Source organism: Hirundo rustica, chromosome 1 (genome assembly GCF_015227805.2).
Source record: "Hirundo rustica isolate bHirRus1 chromosome 1, bHirRus1.pri.v3, whole genome shotgun sequence".
Lineage (NCBI taxonomy): Eukaryota > Metazoa > Chordata > Aves > Passeriformes > Hirundinidae > Hirundo > Hirundo rustica.
The window spans coordinates 43,537,581-43,561,458 of NC_053450.1; the positions used below are offsets into that span (position 1 = coordinate 43,537,581).

The following is a 23,878-nucleotide window of genomic DNA, read 5'->3' on the forward strand; positions in this document are numbered from 1 at the left end:
CCATCACCTCCTTTAAGATGGAACCTGAACTTATCTGACTGGGCAGCAATGTAGAAGCTAACCAACTTCACAAGACAAGCTATCAGTGTATCAAGAACTGGAGTTTTGTTTTTGCTGCTCTCGCAAGCCTTATCTTCCCATGCCATCTTGCATCTGCCGTCTTGAGCCCTGGCTAGTTTCTTGCCCCAGAAGAAGTGGTGCTCAGCTTGGTACTTGTTGAAGCTGTTTTTATCCAGAGGCTTGCTCTTCTGTTTTGTTCTGATGTTTTCTCACCCTTCCTACATCTGCTCTAAGGGTCTAGGGAATGAAGAGTGGTCTAGAGAGTGAGGAGACTCAGGGAAGGGGATGACATAGACTGTGATTTCTGATATTAGGAGCATTAGGGATTAAAACTGTAACTCCAGGGGATTGGTACTGTGAGAATGTAGTCTGGGGAGACTTTATAAAAAAGGAAGACTTGGAATATGAGTGCTCTTAAGGCAAGGTGAGTGACTCTAAAACTGATGGTGTACAGAGGACCAAAGTGAGAAGGAAATGAAAACAGGAAAAGGGACAAAAAATAGAAACTGAAGTAAGAATATAAAGCAGAAAATATACCTGATGAATGAATGGTTTTGTTTGTCTTTCCCTTCTGCCTCGCTGTCCAGATTCATTCTGTGGCTGGCAAAATACCCTGAAGTAAAGACAATTTTAGGAAGCTCAGAATGTGGTTCGAGGCATGCCATTTGAAATGGATTTTTGTTTGAGGAATTGTGCTCCTGACTTTTGGTGACATAAAGGGAGGAGGCATCTAAAAAAAGTGTGTTTGTGAAATTTGTCATGTAGCACATGATTCAGACTACAGAATGCTTTGAAGCAAGAGAGAAAAATAGTGAAATTTTATAGCATTAAGATAAAGAAGTAAAATTTTTCTCTGATTGACCTAAATGTGAATCTGATGGCTCTGGTGGAGATACACTCTGATATTTTTGTGTATCTGGGGAAAAGCTTTGATCTTTAATTTGTATGTTGTAGAATGTTAAATTGTGGAAGGCTTTCTGTTACTGATGCATTTTTATGGTCTGCAGTTTGAAGTGTATGCAGTGGGAACAGTTAACTGAGGACTTGATATTACAAGGGAAAAGGCACTATATTAACTTTTGGTAATTGGAAAGTTTTTGGTCCTACAAGTGGATACACTTTATTGAGATGGCCATCTGCTTTATCCAACAAAATGATTTTCTGCTCAGGGAAAAGTTCTGAATGCTCTGAATGATTCTGAATGATCTTCAAAGAGAAAATGGTTTTACTACATGATTCTCAGAGAACATTCAAAACCTAAACCTACACATCTCTAATTCATTCTGGGGTTTTGCAAGTAAAACTAGAACATAATCATCTCCTAATTCTGAATAAATTTTTGCATCTCTTGATAATATTTAATATTCATTGGTTGAATATCTGTGTTTCCTACTTGAATCCTCTTTGCCTTGAAGTGTTTAAATTTTAATTCTTTGGAGCTTTGTCCAAATCACCTATCCCTTATTTACATCTTGATTAATACAAAGAAGGTAGTATTTATAAGAAACTTCTGTAGGTAGTACTTACAAAAGTCTGTATGGCAAAGATTTGGTGTTAACTGTAGTCATAATAGGTAATTAATTTGTTAATAGATTTACTGAATTTGCAGTTGGTCACATTTTTTAAAGCACTGAAGTGAATATAGCTGTGTATTGTTTGCTCTTGGAAAGATTAGGAGCACCTTATGTTGAATAAAGTATAAAAAGAATTAATGGAATTCCTGAAATATTTACCAAGTGTTTTTGATAATTAAGACCTTGTTTTTGCTGAGAATTTTTACAAGCATATACTTTTTCTCTATTTTCAGTCCCCTGCACATAGCTATTCAAGCTATGACTCTGGCAAGAACGAGAGTGTAGGCAGAGGTGCTGAAGATCTGTCTCTGAATCGAGGAGATGAGGATGAGGATGACCACGACGAGCAAGAAGATCCTGAGAAGGTCAATGAATCAGATGGGGTAGAAGCTGAGCGACTGAAAGCTTTTAACGTAAGCCCTCTTGCACCCACCTTGTTTAATTCTATTCCTTTTGCGCTGTTGTTTTTCGGGTAAGTTTGACAATATTAAAGGCACATTAATTTGCGGGACTTATTTCAGTTATTATTTTAATGCACATTAAAACTCTTGCCGACACATGACAGATTTACTGTGTTCCATTTAGAATTTTGAGGCAGAGTACCATCTTTACCAGTGAGGAAAACAAAGCTTTGTTCTGTATGTGTGCATGTGTGAGCATGTGTGTGGCTGTGTGGATGTGCATGTTCACCCATTGAATGGAAAGAGGCTGTAGCTAGTTTTGTCAGGAGACCATTCTGGTGGTCAGCTGTTCTCTATTGCTTTCCCAATGTATATAATTATGCATGAAAACACAAGCAATTGTTCAAACAAAGAAAAAAATGTGAGTCAGTTCAATAAAATGATTAGCAATCACAGCTTATTGTTAATAATGAAACTTAAGTAGTGCCTATTTTCACAATCTGTTCTGGTTTATCTCAGAAGTTCTGTATCCTATAGACTATTCTTTTCTTGTCTATTTTTTAAACCCAACCCACCCCCACCCCAAATAACCGTTTAAAGAACTGTTTGCTTTATATTTCTGGCTTCCCATTACAAAGCTCTTCAGTGGATAGAAAAAAAAAGTGTCCTCCTATCAGTAATCAAGCCAGGAAGCTAGGAAGAGAAGAGAGCTGCCCTCCAAACCCATCTCCTCTGTCTCCCTCTTGCCAACAGATGTTTGTCAGGCTGTTTGTAGATGAAAACTTGGACCGAATGGTCCCAATCTCTAAGCAGCCCAAAGAAAAGATCCAGGCTATCATTGACTCATGCAGGCGACAATTCCCTGAGTATCAAGAGCGTGCCAGAAAACGCATACGTACTTACCTCAAGTCCTGCAGGCGGATGAAAAGAAGTGGTTTTGAGATGGTGAGTTTTGACTTAAAACCCAGCCCTAGTTTCCATCAAAACCCCATATGTAAATCCATGGCACTATTTTGTTTTCATCCTAGCGTCTTTATTTTTTGTTTGTTTATTTTTTCGGTAATACCGGGTCAGAGATTTCTTTTTCCCTTCTTCATTCTTCCTGAATTTATTCCCCTGGATTTAAAAGTGCTATAAGACACTAGAGTTCACAAAATGAACTAATATGGATCTATACAAAAAGAAGAACAAAGCAAGGCATAAGGAGGGAAACTGAACTATGGACTATATAGTGACAGATTTCTTACCTAAAGTTACAGTTACAGATTTTTGCCTGGAAAAATCATGCTGTAAGATGGACTTTTCTCTAAAATGCCTATGCTAGCTGGATTCCAGTAAGCTCTGTAAAATTGATCCTGCTAGAGAAAAGCTATACTGAAGAAAATGCCCAGTGTAGTAACATCATAGTGGAAATGGCTTTGGCTTTGGGTGTTTTCTTGTATGCCTTAGCCAATTACTTATCAGTGAAAATTACTCCTTTGAAATCTTTCAGTCGATATATAGGTGTGCAAAACATGTTTAACGGTTGTAAAACACAGACATCAAACTGACAATTTGAGCATCCCAATAATTTAGTAGTTATAATGGAACCAAACTCATGAAGATTATCATGGTATACAACTGACAGTGTTTTCAGACATCGTTATTTTAATATTACACAGTAGCACAACAATGGGTAAAAAATCTTCTCCCTAATTGGCAGCTTCATTATCTCTAGAAAACCTATTTCCAAAATGGAGGAAAGTCAGAAGAAATTAGATAGTTACACACCTTGGGTTTAATGTCTTAGCTATCTCTCTGGCCTTTAGATGACAACAAAAACACCTCATTGTTACAAATAGATATCATTTAGTGATTAAACATACTATTTTTTTTAATGAATCATCTGCAAACCCATTGATTACATTAAAAAATTATTTGAGATGGTTGCATTTTACTGCTTTTCTCTTTCTCTCTGTCTTTCACTTTCCTGCAGTTTTTGCAGAATATTTATTAGTACCATATGTTGCTTTAGATGGTAGCTAGCAGTTTTAAGAACAAAATATCAGGCTTATTTGTAGGATAAGACCATTATTTGATAACACGAAAAGCGAAGACAGAAACAAAATTTTTGTGTGTGTTTGGCACTCTAATCAACTGCTTGGTTTTATTATTTGAAACATTGAGATAACACTGTTTCTGAACAATGGAAGCTCAGATGAAGAAAGACAGGTAGAATAAAGGACATCTGTACAGACAGAAGTGCCAAAGATTGACTGGTGGTGTACATGACAGATTGTTTAGCCCTCCAAAACAAAAAAAAATGGACAAATAGAAAATAAATATTTCTGACAATATACTAAATAGGATTAAATTGCATCTACTTTGACAATAATTCATCAATTTCAGCTTTCATGAAGCCAAATATTTTATTTTGCTATACTTTCAATTGAAAATGCTTACAAAATTAGGCAATGCTAGCAAGTCTCCTCACTGTTCCAATTTATGGTCTTAATACAATCATTATTCATGCTGATGAGCAGTTATGTGGCTGCTGGCTCATTTTTGTCACCTGAAAGACTTGTGCACGGTTTTGCAATATGAACAAGGGGCTACAGTCTGACCCATAAGAGCTGGGTTGGCTTTACGTCAGCACACATTTGCAAATGTTACTTTCATATGAATAAAGGTTGTGGGATCAAATTTATTCCTGGGAGGGGAAAAAGAGCAGAGATTACCAGGAATATGATCCAGATAGGCAATCTTTATGGTTCAGAAATATTTCCTGGTTTTATAATGTTTCATGACAATTTATTATGGGCTTTATTTCTTTTTAAACAAACAAATCACCCCCTAAAACATTGACTTTTTGCCCATAATGGAAGTGACAAGGCACTGAAACTCATGCCAAAAACTGCAGCCCTCTTGGGCCTGAAGGGATATCCATCCTGTGTCCCTGTTTGCTGGTAGAAATAGAAGCCAAAGACTATCCAAAGTCTCTGGAGGAGATTCCATCGACTTCCTAGGAGAATAAGTAGCATTTTATCTGTATGTCTTGAATTATTCTGAAATTTAATGTGATTCCCTTTGGGGTTTTAATTTTTTGATTTCTAAGTTACTGTATCACCATCTCTTGGTTATAGGCATTTTTTTAAGTGCTACCATGGACAGAGGCATTTGTCTACTTGATTGTTTTAAATGTACTTACCATTTTGGTAATGGAGAAGAATCACCTTTTCTGGTTAATAACATTTGTTCACAACAATCATGAAGGGGCATTATGCTGTTGTTTTGAATAAGGGGCTACCCTCAAATACAGCAAACCAGAATAATGATCTTCTCTGCAGCAGTACCTGTACCATTGTTATATTAAACAGGATGTCAGATAATAACCTCCACAGGAGATGTCTTTCACTATATACATGTTAAATACAAGTTTTTTTTATTTTGTTCAGATTCAAAATGCTACATTTGGGGTATCTAGTTGTATGAGAAGAAGAGAATATTCTCTTTTATGACATATGACAGTTCAGACTGTGTGTGGAACCGTGCAGCTATCTGCAGGGTCATACTGTAAAGTGAAGAGAAAATGTAAACACTGTGTTAAATTAGTATAAAACTGCATGGTAAAGATGAAAAAGCATGCCTGGAGCCTGATTCTGTCAGTTATTTGCCATCTGTAATCCCAATGACAGTTCTTACTGCAAAACAGGCCAGTTCTAGCTTTGAGGCAATAAAAGAAGCTCAGTCTCATGAGTGTTCATATTGTTAATTAACATGATTCTTAATATTATTATGTTTGAGAGATTATTTATAGTTATTCTGCTTCTACTTGTGACAGATAGTTGTCTGTGGACGCTGAAGCAGCTTAAACAGCTTCTTGTTACAAATATATCTTTGAGAAGCTCCCTTTCTCATTGGAAATGCTCTGCCCATTTGACTGTGCAGCTTGTAGTTGTGCAGTTTTCATTCTCACACAAGTATATACCTCAATAAGGCACTCAGCTTTCCTCATGAATTGAAAGATTGTTTTTCAACTCCTATTGTCTCTTGCTATTGGATTGCTGAGGATGTTCTCTTACTAAATTCTATGATCTTGCTATGAATCTTTCATTGGGAAGGAAATCTGTCAAATACTGAAATCACTTGCTTTTGGATGGGCTTTCTAGGTTGTGCTTCTGCCTGCATTGTGCTGTATTGTGTTGCTTTGAGAACTTAGGAGGTTTTTGTATTCTTAAAGAAATTATTTCTTTTTCTCTTCATTAGCCCATAAACAAAAGAAAAAAAATTCTTCCTCATTCTCAAAGACTGATATCAGATACAGGGAATTTGTGTACATAGATTAGGTGTTTTTTGACCTCTGTAGGCTATGCAAGAGGAATTTTCTCCCTGAAAGATAGTCTACTTCATTAATGTTTTTCAAATCCTTTGTGTAGACTTGTCCCAGCCTCTGTGATAGAGAACTGCCTATTAAAAAGAATTAATAGACGGTTGCTGGAGATATGTAACATGCATTTATTTAGTTATAGCCCAGAAAAACTTTAGATGCTAGAAATAATTGAATGAGGTTGAATTGTCTTAATAGTTACATTTTCTTACTACTCTCTGCTTCCTCCCATCTTCATGATCTCCTATGATCAGTCTCACTGCATTCAATTTCAAATTGCAGCTTACACTATCTTTTTCACAGATGTACCATTTTTTTTTGGTGAGCATCCCAATGCAAAAGTAAGACTTTAAACTCTTATTCACAAAGAGATTCTTCCTTTTTTAAGCAAAAGGAAACCCTCCTTCAAAGTACTTCTGTAATACAAGACAATAGTATCAAAGAAGTGTTCTCTGTTGGAGAGAAAAGGCTAGTCATAAATGCTTTTCATTGTCCAAAGACAAGTTTGTATGTGTAGGAGGAGTCACACTGTGCCTAAAGACAGCCCCTGATTTAGGTCCCAGTGCTGTTCATGTCAGCTCCTCCTGTCCTACTGCCAGCCTCGAGAACAAATAACTAAGCTCTGTGTCTTTCACTGCCACTGTCACTTGGCTGTGCCTGTTGGCTGAGGGAGGTGTTTTAACAATTTGTGACTGTGCTCATGTTAATCAAGGTGTTTTAAATATGTCTAGTGGCTTATCATGCATTTGTATTGAGACTGAGCAACTTTGATGTGGACTGGTTTCTGGAAGGGGGATGTTTTCTGAAATCTGCCTCATTAAGCTTACTTGGGGTAGGTGTTTAGGTTCTGCTTTTAAGTTTTAGAAAGAGGACTCTTTCAATATTTACTGAATTTAGTGCTGAAAAGTCAAGCTGCCCTTGAGTCACATGGGTTTTCAATCCTCCAGGCTTTTATGTCTGGAAAGGTCGTAAGCATTTTCAGGAAAATGTGGATCTGTAGATTCAGGGATGCATATCTAATTGATTAACAAGCTGGGAAGCATTAAGAAAATTATAACAAGAACAGTTACATGAAGATCTTCAAATACTAATAGAGTTATTACTTTGTGTTATACTCCACATTCTGTCAGTTGGGCACTTCCATTTGTAAGCATCTCACTCTTGTTTGATAGCGATTAATTTATTTAAGTCTAATGGGCAACTTGGTTGAAAAAGGCCGAAGCTATTCTCTGATACACTTGGACTTTTACCATTAGATATCATATAATCTTGAAAAAATATTTGAGAAATAGTTTTTCTAAGGCTCTTAGATGTGTTGTTCTTTTTTTTTTTTTCCACCACAGAATACTTAAGTGGATACTTTTGTGATCTTTAAGAACTTCCTCATAAATCTTCCTCAGATAGATTTTTGTTCTTCAATGACTTTTTAAAGTATAGGCAATTTTGGAAAAGTGAGCAGTGGAAGAAGTAACACTTCTTCTACTAACCTTGCAAAATAAAAAGAAGTTAGCTTTAAAAAAGACATGGTATTTGGAAAAAGAATTAAAACTAAAAGTCAAAAATACTTACCAGCCTGACAGGACTGAGTTTTCTACATCCTGTGAGAGAGGAAAATATAGGAATGTGATTTTTTCATTTGTTTCAATTTTTTGTTGATTTTAGAATAAAAGTAATCCCCTCTGAAATGGCAAGAAGTTCTGATTAGAACAAAAACCCCTTTCTATTGAAGAAACAAAGAATAGGTTAAAGAGTGTTCATTCTGTTTACCTGTAATCTTGAAATTTAAAAAAAAAAAAAAAAAAGTAAATATTTCAGTGGGTTTTGATACTGTGATTCTGACTTAGATTGAGAGCTCTTGTTGCAATGTTACTTGATTAACTGACCTGTGCCAAGAGTTTAAGGATAAGAAGACATTTCAGTATATTATTTAGGGAAAACAGTAAATAATACTAAATCATACTCAGTTTTCCTAAGTCCTCTGGAGTTTTGCTAGTAAAGTGCTATCAGTGTTCAATACAATCCCCACCTGACTCTGAAGGAGTTAGGTCAGCAGGATGATTCCTGGAGTTCTCTGTCACTGCAAAATAGCAGATAAATCTTGGATAGAGATAATTGTGCCTAGGTTTGTTAGAAAAATTAGGTGACTTTGGCTCCCTCAGCAGTCAGTGAAGCACTTAGATGAACCAGTCTGAAGAGGTTCATCCGCAGCTGTCTCATAAGTGAACAATGAAACAAAAAAGAAGCCTGGATGACTACTTTAGACAAAATACTTCATTTTTATGTGAATAAAGTCAGATGGATATTCTTGCTGTTGTTCACATAAGTAATTTAAGTAATTTTCCACTAGCCCTGCTGAAATTGTTCAAAGAGGCAGAGCCAGACATGGTCCCATATGGAGGCATAGCAGCAACAACAGCAGCATGGTGGTAGATTGGAAAGAGTAATTTGCTATACTTTTAGACAGGAATATGGATATGTTAAGATATATCTGGATTTATTAAGGTGCCATCATAATCAAGGTTCAATGTTTCAATTCAATGTATTTCAAAGCCTAAAACTTAAAAAAAAAAAAGTGATTTGAACATCATTAGATGTTTCAAAAAGCCATTTAGAGAAAATATTTATAGCTATTTCATTGAATCCTCTGGTAGGAGTTACAATTGGGTATTTATCACAAGACTGCAAGACAGAGAAAAATATATAAAACCCAACTGAAATGTAGTGCTAGAGGCATTAAAATGCTAGTCTAGTTGTTCATATTCCACTATTCTGTACTAGCAATTCATAGAATTCATTGAATTACAAAATTTTTTGGGAAGTGGGAAGTCACTTTAAAATTCATCTAGTTGCAACTCCTCTTCCATGGGCAGGGACAACTTCCACTGGATAAGATTGCTCAAAGCCCAACCCAACCTGGTCTTGAAGAGTTTCAGAGGCTCCCACTGCTTTTCTAGGCAATCCAATCCAGTGCCTCATCACCCTCACAGAAAGAAATTTCTTCCCAATACCTAATCTCTTCCAGTTTTTGACCACTATAAAAGTACATCTAGTATAGGGCAGTATTGTACTTCATTCAGTCTTTAAATTTAAAAATACACTTCTGAGTCCTTTGCAACTCTGCTGTGTAGGGCAGTTCTGTCCTCCATTTCACTGCATTGTTATGATGAAAAACTCTTATTTGAAGGTCATGTGTTCCCTGTCCTGTAACGTCTTTTGCTTATTTTCTGTGAAAAAGTGATATTTAGATATTGGACGCTATTACAAATATGTCAGACATTGTGTTAGGTCTGAATAATTTATTATGCGAGAGTTGTGGCATATTTGCAGTATTTAATTTTGGAAATGAATTGGTCTTACAATACCTGAGGAAAAAGCTGACACACAGGAGAACACTAAGGGCTGTCTAGTTTTTAGGAGCCCAATACGCAAACAAGTGCTTAGTAATGCCTTTGGAAAAATTCAGTTACTGTCAGTGAGGCATCTTAGGCATTCATCTTCAATTTCGGATGCCAGATCACTTTTGAAAATTTTAAACCATATTTTTTAAAGTTTGAATAATAGTTAAATAGTTCCTCATTCTCACATTTATATTAATCTCCCAAGCAGCAAGCAGTAGGAGTAGAGGAAATGGCCTCAACTTGTGCCAGGGCAGATTTAGATTGGTTGTTAGGAAAAATTTCTTCATCTGAAGAAATTGGAACAGAATGTCCAGGAAGTGGTGGAGTTACTATCCCTGGAGGTGTTTATAAGAAGTGTGGATGCAGCACTCAGGGACGTGGTTTAGTGGTGGAGTTGGGAGTGTTGTTTTAATGGTTGGACTCAATGATCATGCACATCTTTTCCAACCTAAATGATTCTGTGATTTTATGATTTATGTTAGGGTTTCTATGAACAAAATGAAGTAACTTGCATGTTTAGGTGTTTGCAACTGTCTTATACTGAAAGATGTGATTTTTGGTGTTAGTTTGCCTAAACTAAAAGGTAGTACTTATGCAAACATCAGCTTGTGATGTTTGGCATTTCAGCAGATGTACATGTGTGCCCATTATCTGACTAAACAGATAGATGCATTTATTCAGAACTGAGCCAGACCAATGTAACATATAAAAGTACGTAGACCAAACATTTGTAGGACAAAGTTAGCTTTTATTTATTTATACTGGATCTCAAAAAACATGCCAAAGCAGTAACTTTAGAGATGATGGATCTCTAACCATGGGTGGACTGCATGCACAGTAAATTACAAAATTCTTTTTAGTTAATATACTGCTCCTAGTGGTTTAGACTGAAATATAATCAGTTATCTTGTATACCAAAACATGGTAAATTTATGCCAAAAATTTACATAAGAAATTAAAGCATAGAAAATTTTGTTTAGATTCTATGTAGAAATACAGGAATTATGTGACTATGCCAGAAAAGGTATTTGGTTTTTCCCATGAAGATACTGCAAATGTACCTCACTTTAAACAGCACACTTGATGATGTTGCACAGAGTTGTTATAGTAAAAATGCATATTTTACAGCATATTGAACATGCTAGTCTCCCCTTTGTTAAAGAGTCAGAGATTATACCAAGAGAGTTAATTTCTAGATCAACTGGGCAAGGATTTCTAATTTCAACTACTAAAAATCAACAGTCTTGCAGAACTACTCTGTAACTCCAGAAAGGCTTGTTGTAAGATGCTTTGATATCCAGATCTAAGGAGCATTAAAATCATGGAAGGACCTTAATTAGATTTAACATACTTCAGGCAAAACAGCACTTATTAGACTAGAATGAAGTACTGAGCATTTTTATTTTCCAACAGGCAGCTTGCAAAACTATATCTGTCAATGATTTATAAATTCTTCAGAAAGACAAAAGAGATGAGTGTATATAAAGTTCAAACCAATTTGAACAAAAAATTATTTCTCATAAAAGCATCCAAAAGTGTATATCCAAAAAGGAGGTGGATTAGTGTGCATGTTGCTTTGTTGTCACTGTTGTCATCTACAAGCTCTGTGGTGGTCTCAAATTAGTTTCAAATATGAGGACTGAAGGTAGTTGGTCATCTCCCATAGGTCACTGGGGGAATTCCAGCCACTTCCTAAAAGTCAGTCATGTCAGAAATTGTGATAAACAAGGGCATCCCTGTGAAAATGCAATCTGGCAGGTTTTCCTTACATCATTTGTCAAAATGCTCTTCACCTACGTTGTGTTCGAAGCTGGATGTCAGTTGTGTGTCAGCTGAGGAGATGTAAAAAACCAAAACCGGATGTGTGTCCAAAATGTGACTCCTGCTTTAGTGCAGTCATGAGCAGTATCGTGCTTCCAAGTAAATACAAAGCAGTTCTGTATGCTGCTTTTGTGTGATGGACACACAGTCTGCTCAGAAGGTCTGTATTACACTGTTCATCACATTCCTTCTAAGTTTTATTCATCTCTTCACCTATAAAATTTTCACATGTCTTTTCTATCTGTCCTTGGGTCAAAATGACAAAAAATGTTATCCTGCCTTGTGATTTGCTACTTTTGGTAGATTAAGGATTGATAGGATTTCTTATTTTCTTTTGTTTTACACATGGGTAGTTCCAGTACAGTTATTTTAGTTATTTCCTGCTTTATATTACTGTGAAGTGAGAGAAATACCAGGCTGGGGCTGTGAAGGTTATGCCTCAAACAACACTAGGCACATTCTAAACCAGCTAAAGCTGGTTGAGGATTTCTTGGTAATGCCTTCCCCCCCACCCCACCCCCCCCTTTTTTTTTTTTCTTTCTTTCTTTCTTAAGAAATGTTAGTTTGTCAAGGGTTTAATATTTTGTCGTAAAATGAAACGTGGTTTTCTGCTGGTTCAGTGAGCAGGTTGTGGATCCAGGGATCGTGGGGGCAGCCTGGCAGTGAGCAGGTTGTGGATCCAGGGATTGTGGGGGCAGCCTGGCAGCCCCTGGAAAAAGTTCTCCTCGGCTCCCACATTTCCTGCTGCAATTCCTAACATGTAGGAACTGGCACTCAGCACTCAGCTCTGCAGAGGGCAGCCTGGGAAATTGCAAAATGTCCTTTGGGCTGAGGTCTGCAGGCTTCCTTCTGCAAAACTGAATGATATCACTTTTGCCATGTTTTCTAAGGCCTTTGAATCTCATCTTTCCCTTAGCTTGGGAATTGAGAGATATTCAGAACCCAACAGGGATGTTTGAGCTTCTTACAGAATTGGTTTTACAGCTGTAGTTATGAGAGAGATCATGAATAATCAGAAATAGAGAGGAAAAGGAAGCTGAGCTAAGCCAGAAAGAGGCTTCTGAGCTTAGAAGATGGAGATATTAATTCAGTTTATTTAAAAACAATTTTTTGAAGTGCTTATTTCAAAGTAATTTTTCCTCTTGGGCAAGTGTTTTCAAAATTGATCTTTTTGACACTTTACAGATATGGAATTTTGTGAAGCAGAAAATCTCCTTTTTAACAGCTCTGCTCCTAGTGACAGAGGACTGTGTTCATCTTCTCAGTCAATGCCATACTAGAGCTCTGTTGATAGAGCCTGAACCCTGAGCAGATGTGCTTTGCTAGAGTAGTTTACTCTCCAGGTGACTGGGCCATGTATTCATCACATTTTCCCTATGGTTCACTCTAGGTAGTTCTTGATATGAACATCTCAACAGCCAGCTGCAGTGATGATTGAGAGAAATTATGGGTTAACATGTATTTCAAGAGGAAGATACTCCAGTACCCGGAGATTTCCTCTTTTTGCAGGTGCTAACTTGAGTTTAATATTTCAGCAGTGAGCACATGACCACTACACCCCTTTTTAGAGAAAAGATAACTGCTTGATTTTTATCATAACACTTTTTTTTTTTTTTTGTAAAACACTTCAATAAGCATATTCTCTCCCATAAATGAATAAACTGGGAAAACTGGTGTTCAATTTACTTTTTGTTCAGAACATTAGGTTTTTCAGCTTATATATCACCTTCTAAAAATCCACTGATGTGTAGATATAGTTACAGGTTTAGCTAAAGACCTGAGATGAAGGAATTAACCAGGTGTTTGCTCACCATTTTCAAGAATAACATTGTGTGAACATCACTGTTACAGGACCACAGTGTGACTTCCATGCAGTCAACAGAGTGCACCTTGAACATACATAAACCAGTGGGATGTACAGCAGTGCTCGGCCAGCAAATACAGAGAGGAATCTAGTGTGATGCAGCAACAAATTCAGAGTAACATCACCATTCTAGGGATGCAGTTTATTAAATATAATGCTTTGTCAGTGAAAGCCTTCCACACAGACTAACTTCGTCCTCTGGAGCTCTGAGTAGGGTGTCTACTTGTACTGCATGTAATGTTAATTTCTGTCATGACACTGGAGTTTACATCAATAAACCCTTATCTCCTAGGCTGAATTATTTTCAAACTGGAAACAAGTTCAAGAGTTTGTTCCGTCAAATCAGTCCAAGTATAATTTTTTGTAGTATTGCAGCCTCTGGTTGCCTTTCTTGTGCTGCTGCTATGCTGATGCCAGAGACCTTGTCCTCATGTAAGTGGGGAGAAATAAGCCTATTGCACTAGTGAGGAAGACCCATAAATCCCTATTTCTGAAAGCTAGTTCATCTTCTGGTCCCAGACAGACTGTAGTCCCATGCTTTAGAGAAAGTAGAGTGCCAGATTAAAATTTGGCATTCTGCAGAACATATCCAAAGTCAGTAAATGGACTTCAATTTTTAAAGGTAAAAATCTTATACTGATAATGGCTGGCTCCTCATTTTCTGAAATTTTATGGAAACCATAAAATTGGTTGAGCCTATATAATTAATCTGAAGGCTATTGTCTAGGAACTGAATGGGAATACCTTCAAATTTTTCTTCCAAAATTAATTGACACTTCATAGCAGGTTCATATCCATGTTTTTGGGAGTAAGAAAGTAAAAATCTTCAAAAAAAAAAACCCAAACCAAACCCCAAAAATCAAAAAACAAACCCAGAAGCAAAACAACAAAAAAAAGCAAAACCCACACCCAAACCCCCTCACACATGGTCAAATCCTCAGTAGGTAAAAATTTACATAGTAAATGTAAATTTGGGTTCAATGAAGCTTTGAAAATTTGTAGAAGTTTGGAACTGGGCTCAGTAAAATGCAGTCTCTGTAATGGGCTTATATGTACATCAGTATCTCTGTTATTATCCCCACTTTGTTTATTTTCTTGGTAATTCTGATATGTCTTTGTATATTAATGAAGAAGATTATTATGAGCTTCATCTTTTAGGAAGATTGTTTTGTATGTAATCAGGAGAAAAAAAAAAAGCTGTGTAAATATTCTTCCTAATGAAATGGTTGGCAAAATCATACTGGAGTTCACAATCAGCAGTGATGCTAAAAAGGTTCTATCATTCCCTTTTTTGGAGGGGATTCACTGCACCTTTAACTTCAAATGTGTAAATGCTATGAAATTAGCGATGACAGGTTTTGAATCGGAAAAATGAACCATATCTAGTTGAACCACAAAATATCTGGAGTGCTGGAAGGCTGGCATTATCGAAAGAAAAACAGATTTTTTTTTTTTTTTTTAAGTCGTTTTAATCACATCAGTCATGTTGCAGCAAGGAATGCAAATATTCATATACTACAGATTGAGGCTGCTCTGAAATGTTCTGACAATCTGTTAGGTTTTGAGTGATGTTTCAATGCTATCACTTGAGTGGGTTTTTTTGTTGTGGTGGGTTTTTTTTCTGTTTTTGTTTTTTTTTCTTTTTTTCTGTATGACTATAAAAAACACTACTCATCTCTGTCACATGCTGCACAGGATAAAAAGCCTTTCAGTTTTCTTAACAAGAATCAGACGGCCAGGGTGCTGCTGGAACGCAGAGAATATGCCACTGTCTGTTCAAAGTACAGCTTAATGAGCCAGACTAAACACACTGGACAATAGAGCTGTGGGGGGAAAGGGCTTCTCGTGGATCTGTGGATCAGCTGCGGCTTTAACATCTAACTAGTTTCATTTTTCATCTTTGCAAGTTCCATTTCCCTGTTTTGTTGGTATAAACTGCATTTCAATGAGCAGACTTTCCTGCCTAGGTGATGGTATGGTGTACTTTGAAAAAGGATGTTGTGGATTTTGCTAGGAATAATTTCTGTGTTTCTTTTTCTCTTTCATAGTCACGACCTATTCCCTCACACCTTACTTCAGCAGTTGCAGAGAGTATCCTGGCTTCCGCCTGTGAGAGTGAAAGCAGAAATGCTGCAAAAAGGATGCGGTTGGATAGACAGCAGGTACTGTGTTGTTTGGGGGTCTACCACATCCATATTTATAAATGCACCGGACTCATTTACATAGGATGCCATGCAGAAGGGTGGTGCAGCCCCTTATATGCTTCTTGCTAGCAAGATTATTTAAAATACAAAAGCTGTAGGTTTTTAATGAATACACAAGCATGTCTTTGTCTATATTTACATAAGCTGTGTGAGGGTGTCTAATATATTTATAATGTCCAGCTGGATAAAGCTATATAGTTACTTTTGGATGACTGTAGATTTTCGGAGCATAATGTGTAATCTCTATAGAAGAAATAAAAAGATCACAACATGGAGTGGATATAATGTACATAAATAACAGAAATGGTGCATGTGTTCATGAATCAGTGTATTTATTTGTGCACATATTCTCTTTCAAAAAGTGTATGCATTTTAAATATAAAATGAAATAGTGTTACTGACTGAAAATATCTATTTGCCTGAAACAGAGAAGTTTCTGTGCTGTATAACAAAATGCTGTCAATTAACTTACTAGTGAGTTTTTAAAGCTTGTATCTTTTTTTCTTGTGTGATTAGTCACCTTTTGTAGTGGATGTTACAATTTTATTACATTTAATTTTCTGGAAAAATGCATGTTTTCTTCTAGTTTTTTAAAATCCAACTGGTAGTTCATTCCAGGCTTTGATTATTTACTCACTTCACAGATACAGTGAAAGTCTAAAATTCTTATTACAAAGGCTATTATGCTTTATTTCTCTTCATGATTGTAACAAAGTAAAAATCTTAGTGATATCTCCTGTGTTCCAAAATGTGCTTCTATCATGGCAGATGAACTTTTATTTTGTAGAATAGAACATTTTTTAAAGAACATTTTCCTTTTATGCATAGTCCATTGAGTTCTTTCAGGTCATGCCCTGACTGTATAAAGGACTATTACTGCTATACTTATAAAATTAATATTTTAGGATCTGAGTGTGTATGTTGCTATTTCTTTTTGCTGTGATATTTTCTGCTAGTATTTTCATTATTGTGCTACATTTGCCTTAAGATTTACAAATCACATGGGATGTCAAGGCATTGTAATATTTACTATAATTTAGTTTAGAAGCAGTGCTCATTCAGACTGTGCAGGTTTAATATTCTCTTATTTGCACTCTGATTTTTCAGTAATAATAAAAAGAAAAGCTACAAAGTCAATGTGCTCTTAGCCCAAGGGGAACTAGAAATGACTTGCCCGACCATCAGTTACTTTCATTGCACAAAACTAATGGCTCAATTCCTTGGTCCAACCAGGATGAGGCAGAGTTTTCAGGGGATTTAGGTGAGAATCTCTTTATGCTCTTCAGGGAACCAGACACCTGTTGAAAAAAAATCAATATTAAACTGTAGTCAGAACTTGAAAAATGTATCAATATGATTTTTTTTTTTGGTAGTAGTAGTAGTAGTAGTATTACTCTCACAGAAAGATTTGGTATCATCTTTGGGGGGAGAGGCATTTCTTTACTTTTCATTACAGAATTAAAAACCTGTAGTCAGAATATCTCCCAACTCATCACCTTAATTACAACAGTGACATTAAAGTAGCAAAGCTGCCTGTGAACAATGGGTGTTGGGTTCTGCTGCCTCTAGCTCTTCCCCCTTCTTGATTGTTCTGGCAATGCAGTGGAGTTGCAAATAGCACCAGCCATTTGTTTCAGCAAGCAGTAAATTAGCTGAGCTGGTGTAGCTTTGGTGCTTGCAAAACTACTTGTGAATTCAGGACAGAAATGCTGAGTAGATATTCTGAACATGCTGGAAAAAATATGGCAGTGTGTGTTGGGTAGCTTCATAAAACTTAGTGAGAAATTTACCCTTCAGGGTGGAATAGAAAAGTCATTAGAGAAGTAGAAAACCCTGGGTTTAGCCCCAGCTCCATTTAAATTTAATTATTTATTCTGAGGATGTGAAATTAATGAAGTAGACAGAGAACAAAGCATTCCAAAATATTTCTGAGTATGGTATTTAATGGACAATAGTGTGCTCAGTTCATATGTTGATATGGGAACTGGATCTGTATCCTCACATCCAGAGAGTGTGACTAATAGGTAAAAGGATTCTAATTTGCTTTTTTTCCTATTTTTTCCTCTTAACTTACTATTAAATTTCCTTTACTTTTCTTACATATATCTAAAATGTTATATTTTCATTAGATTTTTTTTTTCTTAAACAGAGAAAGATTGGAAAAGTTCAGTTCATCATGTTGTTTGTCATTCCATAGCTCTTACAAAAAACCCCAAACAAACAAACAAACAAAACCCCAAACCACCCCCCCCCCAAAAAAAAAAAAAAAAAAAAGGTCCCTTATTTTCCAAAATTGGGTGTTATACCACTAGGTAGACTCAGGCTTTGAGGATATCAGTGAAAATTTGTGAGGGACAAAGGGGAAATAAGATAAATAAGATTTTGATGATGAAAATTACCGCTTCATAAATTATATCAAAAGATTTTCTAATTGAGGACAAGCATTAGACAGTCATGGAAAGTAGATTGTCAAGAGGATCTGGCAAAGGCACTCACTCAGTACTTCTCCTCAGAGCTGAATGGAAACATTGCATTAAGGCTGCTTTATTGTTGCATGCAGTACAGTGAAGTTCCGCCTTTTGTGTTCCAGGCAGGTGATCTGCCTCAAAGTGAGACGTGGCACTCAGTGCCATGGTCTAATTGATGTTCTGGTGATGTTCTTGTGATAGGTTGGACTCAATGAGGTTAGAGGGCTATTCCAACCTAATTGATTCTGTGATTCTGTAATTTGTACCTCCACCACATTTTTCAGAATATTACCCATATTACCCATTAATTAATTAAGAACACAGTGAGTATTATGCCCAATACCGAAGCTAAGATAAAACTTTGCAGCCTCATGAACTCCTTTTCTTGTCTTGTTTATACTCTTTCCTTCTCCATTTTTCCTTTTCTCCCTAATACAACGCAGGACTTCATCAGGAAGTTCTGAGTATCTTGCATGTATGTCCCTTATGGAAGTCTCTATTTCTTAAAATGACTTGAATTTCCAAATTAAATAGGTTTTTTGGCTATAGATAATTTTAGCAGTGATTTGATGAAAAACCATCTCATTATTGCTCAGCAAAAAGAAGCAGCTTAAAAGTCAAAATTAGGGATGCTTTTAACACCTCATTTTTTTTTTTAAACAGTGTTGGCCATGCTCATGAGTATTTGCTGTTTCTTTCACAAGTGTTAAATGTGAAGGATTGGCTTTTTATACCTACAGCCCCATGCGCCCATTTGTTTTCTCTCCAGAAGAAACCTCCTCTTATCTGTGTGTGTCTCTGCACACACAAATACTTCATCTTATGGATTACTTTCTAGAAGTATTTCTGATAGCTGCAGTGGTTAATATAACCCTGATCTGGGGCAGTGTTAAGTGTGATAAAGTTAAGTCTGGGTAACAAAGAAACCATCCTTCAACCTATGTCTTAAATTCCCCTTATATGATGTTTGTATTTCCTAACGCAAACCTGAAAACTTCTGCCAGCAAAAATCCAATTTTAAAAAATAAGTTAATGAAATCTGGTCTCATTGGCATCACTGTCTTATTTTCAATATTGGGGTTTTTTCATGACAGGAGTTCATTTCTTAATGGGAAAAACCAATGTTTTCTTGTCTTCCAGGAAACTAGTAATTTTCCATAGTTGTTGTGAACTGCAACAATAAAAACATTGTCAGTTTATGAGACTTCTCTTTAAGAAATATAATTGTATTTACTAGGCCGTGGTAGCTCAGAGTGTAATGCTTTGGCTGTCTGACCATGCTAGATGTTACTCAAGTGCTCTCTTAAGCTTCAGTGCATTTTCATTTTCTTGAGATCAAGGAGTGTTTGGTTGGCCAGAAGCTTTAATGCTAAGAAGTTATATATTTTATACCTATTACCCAACTGAAGAATCTTGCCACTTCTACTTTTAAATTCTGCCTGGTACCAAAAATAATTTATTCTGTTGAACAATTTGTATGGATTTATATGTGGAAATTGTCTAGGTTTACTGGTCGTACTGCTGAACAGTGAGATGCTTGTGACGCTGGGCTAGATTTGGTTGATCTTTCCCAGTCTAGATCAGGAAGATGGTACAGAGGCAACACAGAGCTTTTGTGTCTTTCTCCAGAGCACCTCTGTTGAGTCTAGGTACTGAAACAGAGTAACTCTTGAATTTTAAAGACATTGTTGATCACAGTTTATGAAAAATATAGAAACAATAACTGAATCCACCTTACATGATTTTGCTTCGATTAGAGATAGAAGAGGTGTTATTTGAATCCTTAAGATTTTCTGTGCTTCTTCTCCTGGGATAATCCTTCAAGATCCTTATTATACCCCTAGCAATATTTGGTATGAAGCAGTTGCATTAAGTTCTGAACTACAAAGAACAAGGAAGTCATGACACAAAGTAAGCAGAGCTAAAATACAGCCCTATTCACTTGTATTCATTGCATATGGTGAACAATATAACCATTCTTCTTTTGCCATGCTCTTCACTCTACAAATCAAATTGCATCTTTGTTGGGCAAAAGAAGCATGGTTAAATAAGTAGAAAAATCTAGGAAAAGTAATCCTGTCATTATGCCCTGGGCAGTGAGCAGGGGGGCAGGATATCTGCTTTATTCACTCCGGAGACCTTGGTCTCGTGGCTCAATTTGTTGTTGATCGCAGAAATTGAAGTTTTGTTCTAAGAGCTGAGCCACTGTCAGTCTCTGCTTCTTCCAAACCGATATGCATGTGCTGTAGTTTTTGTAAAACCTGAACCTGAAACAGCGTGGAGCAGGGCTGGCCTATGAGACTCTGAAGAAAGGGAAGCTGGATTGGTGCTGCTACTGTTCTGTATGAGATTAAAGAAAACCCCACAAAACAATGAAAAGTCTTCAAGAGAACGTGTAGGATTAAATAGGAATTTATATACATCAGTATGCGAGAGGACCTCCCTCTTTATTTGCCCTAAAGAAGATGAAGTAGTGGAATCTATCTGTAGAAAAGCATGTAAGAATGATAGTAGGAAAAAATGCCTTCCCCTTCATTTGGACACAAGTTTTTTTTTGTAACAGCTGCATTTTGTTTAATTGGTTTTTTGTTTAGAATTTATACTTTTTGCATGCTGTCATGTTGCAAAATTTATGAATGGGCATTTTTCTCTAATTGAAATAAGTAGTTTTTGGCAATCAAGACAAAATGTCAGCACTTGGGAATGAGGAGACAGGATGAATATGGGAAAGCAGGAAAAGAGCTGAATCAGAGAGTAATATGACTGTAGAAGTATATGAACCTTTTTATGGACATGTCATGTATAGTTAGCCAAATCATTTAGAAAATTGATGTTGCTTCATTCACAACATGTTGATTTGTACCAGTTAGGAATCTGGACCTTTGAGAACACATTGTTATATTTTCAGATAGAATAGTGGTCACATATGACTGCAAAGCCAGTGGCCTGGACGCTCTTCTGGATTCAATCCATATCATTTTAGCTATTTTTACTCCACTTCAGTGACTAATGTCATGGAAAGGCTGCAAAAGCGTGCATGATTTTTTGATCAGCCAAAGGAGGGAGCTACATGCGCTTCTTTCATCTTTATACCCTTACGCCTTCTTTGGACATTCAGTGTGTGATTCTATTGTAGACACACCGAATGACAAGTTGAGCCCAAGAAAAACTTAACCTCAGAGGAAAATGAAAGTTATTGTTATCTTACATATTTCCCATCCTAACAAAGGCATTTCTCAATCAGAGCTGGTGCTTTTTAAAGTAGTAGTCTCTTCACAGAATGCTTGTCTGTCAGTATTTTATAGAATATACATGATAAGAAAAAATTATTCTGCATTTCTTTTTTTAAAAAATATGAGTTTAAAAGGTACAGTTTCCTTTCATTTCAGAGATTACATGAAAATAGCAGTAGTCAGACAACTTTATAGTCTAATAAAGGTGTTGTCCTCATACATTCACTTTACAGATATCACAACTCATTTGATGTGCTAACCTCAGTTAAAAAAAATCTTTGTTTATTTGACCTTTTCAAGTTGACAAGGACGAGTCTGTGTTCACAGAATATTATGCACTATGATGCTATGAAGCAGTTCTTTGTGATAAACACTGAATACATTTTTAAGGAAATCTCTCATTGAGATGACAGCTGCAATTTTTTTCCATGCTGTGACTTGTAACCAGCCAAATTAAATATCAGTAATCATCATGGTGGATGGAAAGATAAAAACTAACTCCCAAGGAGAAAAAAAAAATTAATGATCCCAAACTGTATGAGTAGCAGCTGAGGTCACTTGGTCTGTCCAGCCTGGAAGAGGAGACTGAGGGGTGACCTCATTGCAGTTCTGAGCAAGAGCAAGAGGAGGGGGAGGCACTGATTTCTTTGTGTGACCAGTGACAGGACCTGAGGGAATGGCCTGAAGTTGTGTCAGGGGAGGTTTAGGTTCGATATTAGAAAAAGGTTCTTCACCCAGAGGGTGGATGGGCATTGGAGCAGGCTCCCCAAGGAAGTGGTCACAGCACCAAGCCTGTCTGAGTTCAAGAAGTGTTTGGACAATACCCTGGGTACTTGGTGAGACTCTTGGGCTCTAAGAGACTGTGCAGGGCCAGGAGTTGAACTTGATGATCCTGATGGGTCCCTTGCAACTCAGCTGATTCTGTGATAAATTTGCAAATAGGCACTTTAAACACATCCTTCTCAGCCATTTTTGTTTTGGGGGATAAAAGCAAGGAAAAACTAAGGTTTTCAAAGAAAAAGCTGTTAAGGATATTGTAACATTCAGTAATTTTAACAATATTGTTTTTATCTGTTAGAGGAGTAGGAATAGGTGGCTGTTAGGTTTCTGAGAAATGAATTATGGCCTAGACACATATGCTGAGAGCTGACCTAACATTTGACTCTGGATAGTTGTCATAGCAGCAACCTGAATAGACCGGATCAGTACAAGAGCTAGTTGTACAACTGGATACAGGTTTTGTGCTAATGCAATACATCTGAATATTAATAAAAGTGCACATGCACTGCCACTAGGAAATCACTGACTGCTATGGTGTTTCCTTCTATTTATATCTTATTCCTAAATTTTTAAAGAAATTGAGGTTTGTGAGGAGATGTTACTGATCTGACTCCATACAATTTCTGCTGCTGTTTTGCTCCATGAAATAGGGGGGTTGACATAAAGACTCTTCAAGTACTGTTTTATTAACAAAAATAATGTCTGGCTGTTGCAGACCAGGACCAGTTTATGTTTTGATTAAGAAAGAAAGGAAATTACTGGTGGACAAATTACAGGTAATTGTGAAACTGCTTTGGAAGGAACAAATTAAAAATCTAAATTGCAGCGAGGGCATGGACCTCTGTTGCAAGATCAGTTTCTGGCTTTCAACAGTGACGGATAAGAGACTTTTAAGCCTTCATATTTGGAGGACAGAGAGAATTTTGCAATTAATGCCCAGGTTCTAAATCTTGACCCTGTGGAGTTTTTTCATTTATTACTTCTAGAGAGCAGGAAAGAAGGAAGAAAGGTATACATTTGTGTCCTTGATTGTATGTTGTTCTCTTTCCTGACAAATAGAGCTCCCAGGAGGAAGTAAAAAAAATTGTGTGGTTTTAAAATGTTCTCTGTATTCTGTTATTTATATAGTATAGTGGTAGATTTGGACAACATTGATTACAGAAAAGGGAATTATGCAAAACTATCTCTCAGCTGATGCTGGGAGATGCCCTGCTGAGGCAGTGCTGTTGTGGCAGAAAGATGCAAATGCAGAGAGAGCACAAAGAAGTGGTTTTGTGTCAGGGTGATGGAGTCCTTGTCACAGCTATTCAGTATGCAGGAGGAGCACATCAACTGTACATCCTTGTAAGAGGTGGAGGAGAAAGCATCAGGAGTTCCCTTCCTTTTGGGTTTCACAGAGCCTAATTTGCTCCAGAGGATGGAAGAAAAAAGGCACTTCATCCAAGTGGCAGCCGTGCATAGGGATAGGGCCATGTCCGACCTCTGTTGCATATTTATATAAGACCTGAGAAATTCCAGCTCAAAGTGATTTTTGCTTCAGAATAGGAGGCTTGTGGAGTCTTAGAAAAGAGCAAAAGGAGGCAGATGGTTCACTTAACATAAAGCAAACAAATAGAAATCGGAATCCCAGAAGAGGCAAATGTTACTTTGCAAAGAGCTCAATGCCTCTTATACTACGAAAGCTTTATTAATAATAGCTTTTTGTGTTT

General features: G+C 36.7%; 1 protein-coding gene across 8 annotated transcripts in view; it reads left to right on the forward strand.

The window, feature by feature from the left end:
* Positions 1-23,878, forward strand: part of NOL4 (nucleolar protein 4) — a 190,692-nt gene that overhangs the window by 139,415 nt on the left and 27,399 nt on the right. For 6 of the 8 annotated variants that reach the window (XM_040081638.2, XM_040081648.2, XM_040081612.2 and 3 more), the window contains 3 exons: positions 1,868-2,047; positions 2,789-2,980; positions 15,533-15,646. In XM_040081638.2, the coding sequence (XP_039937572.1) occupies positions 1,868-2,047; positions 2,789-2,980; positions 15,533-15,646 (486 nt within the window). The remainder of the gene's footprint in view (positions 1-1,867; positions 2,048-2,788; positions 2,981-15,532; positions 15,647-23,878) is intronic. The other 2 variants (XM_040081629.2, XM_040081674.2) reach the window with 1 other exon arrangement.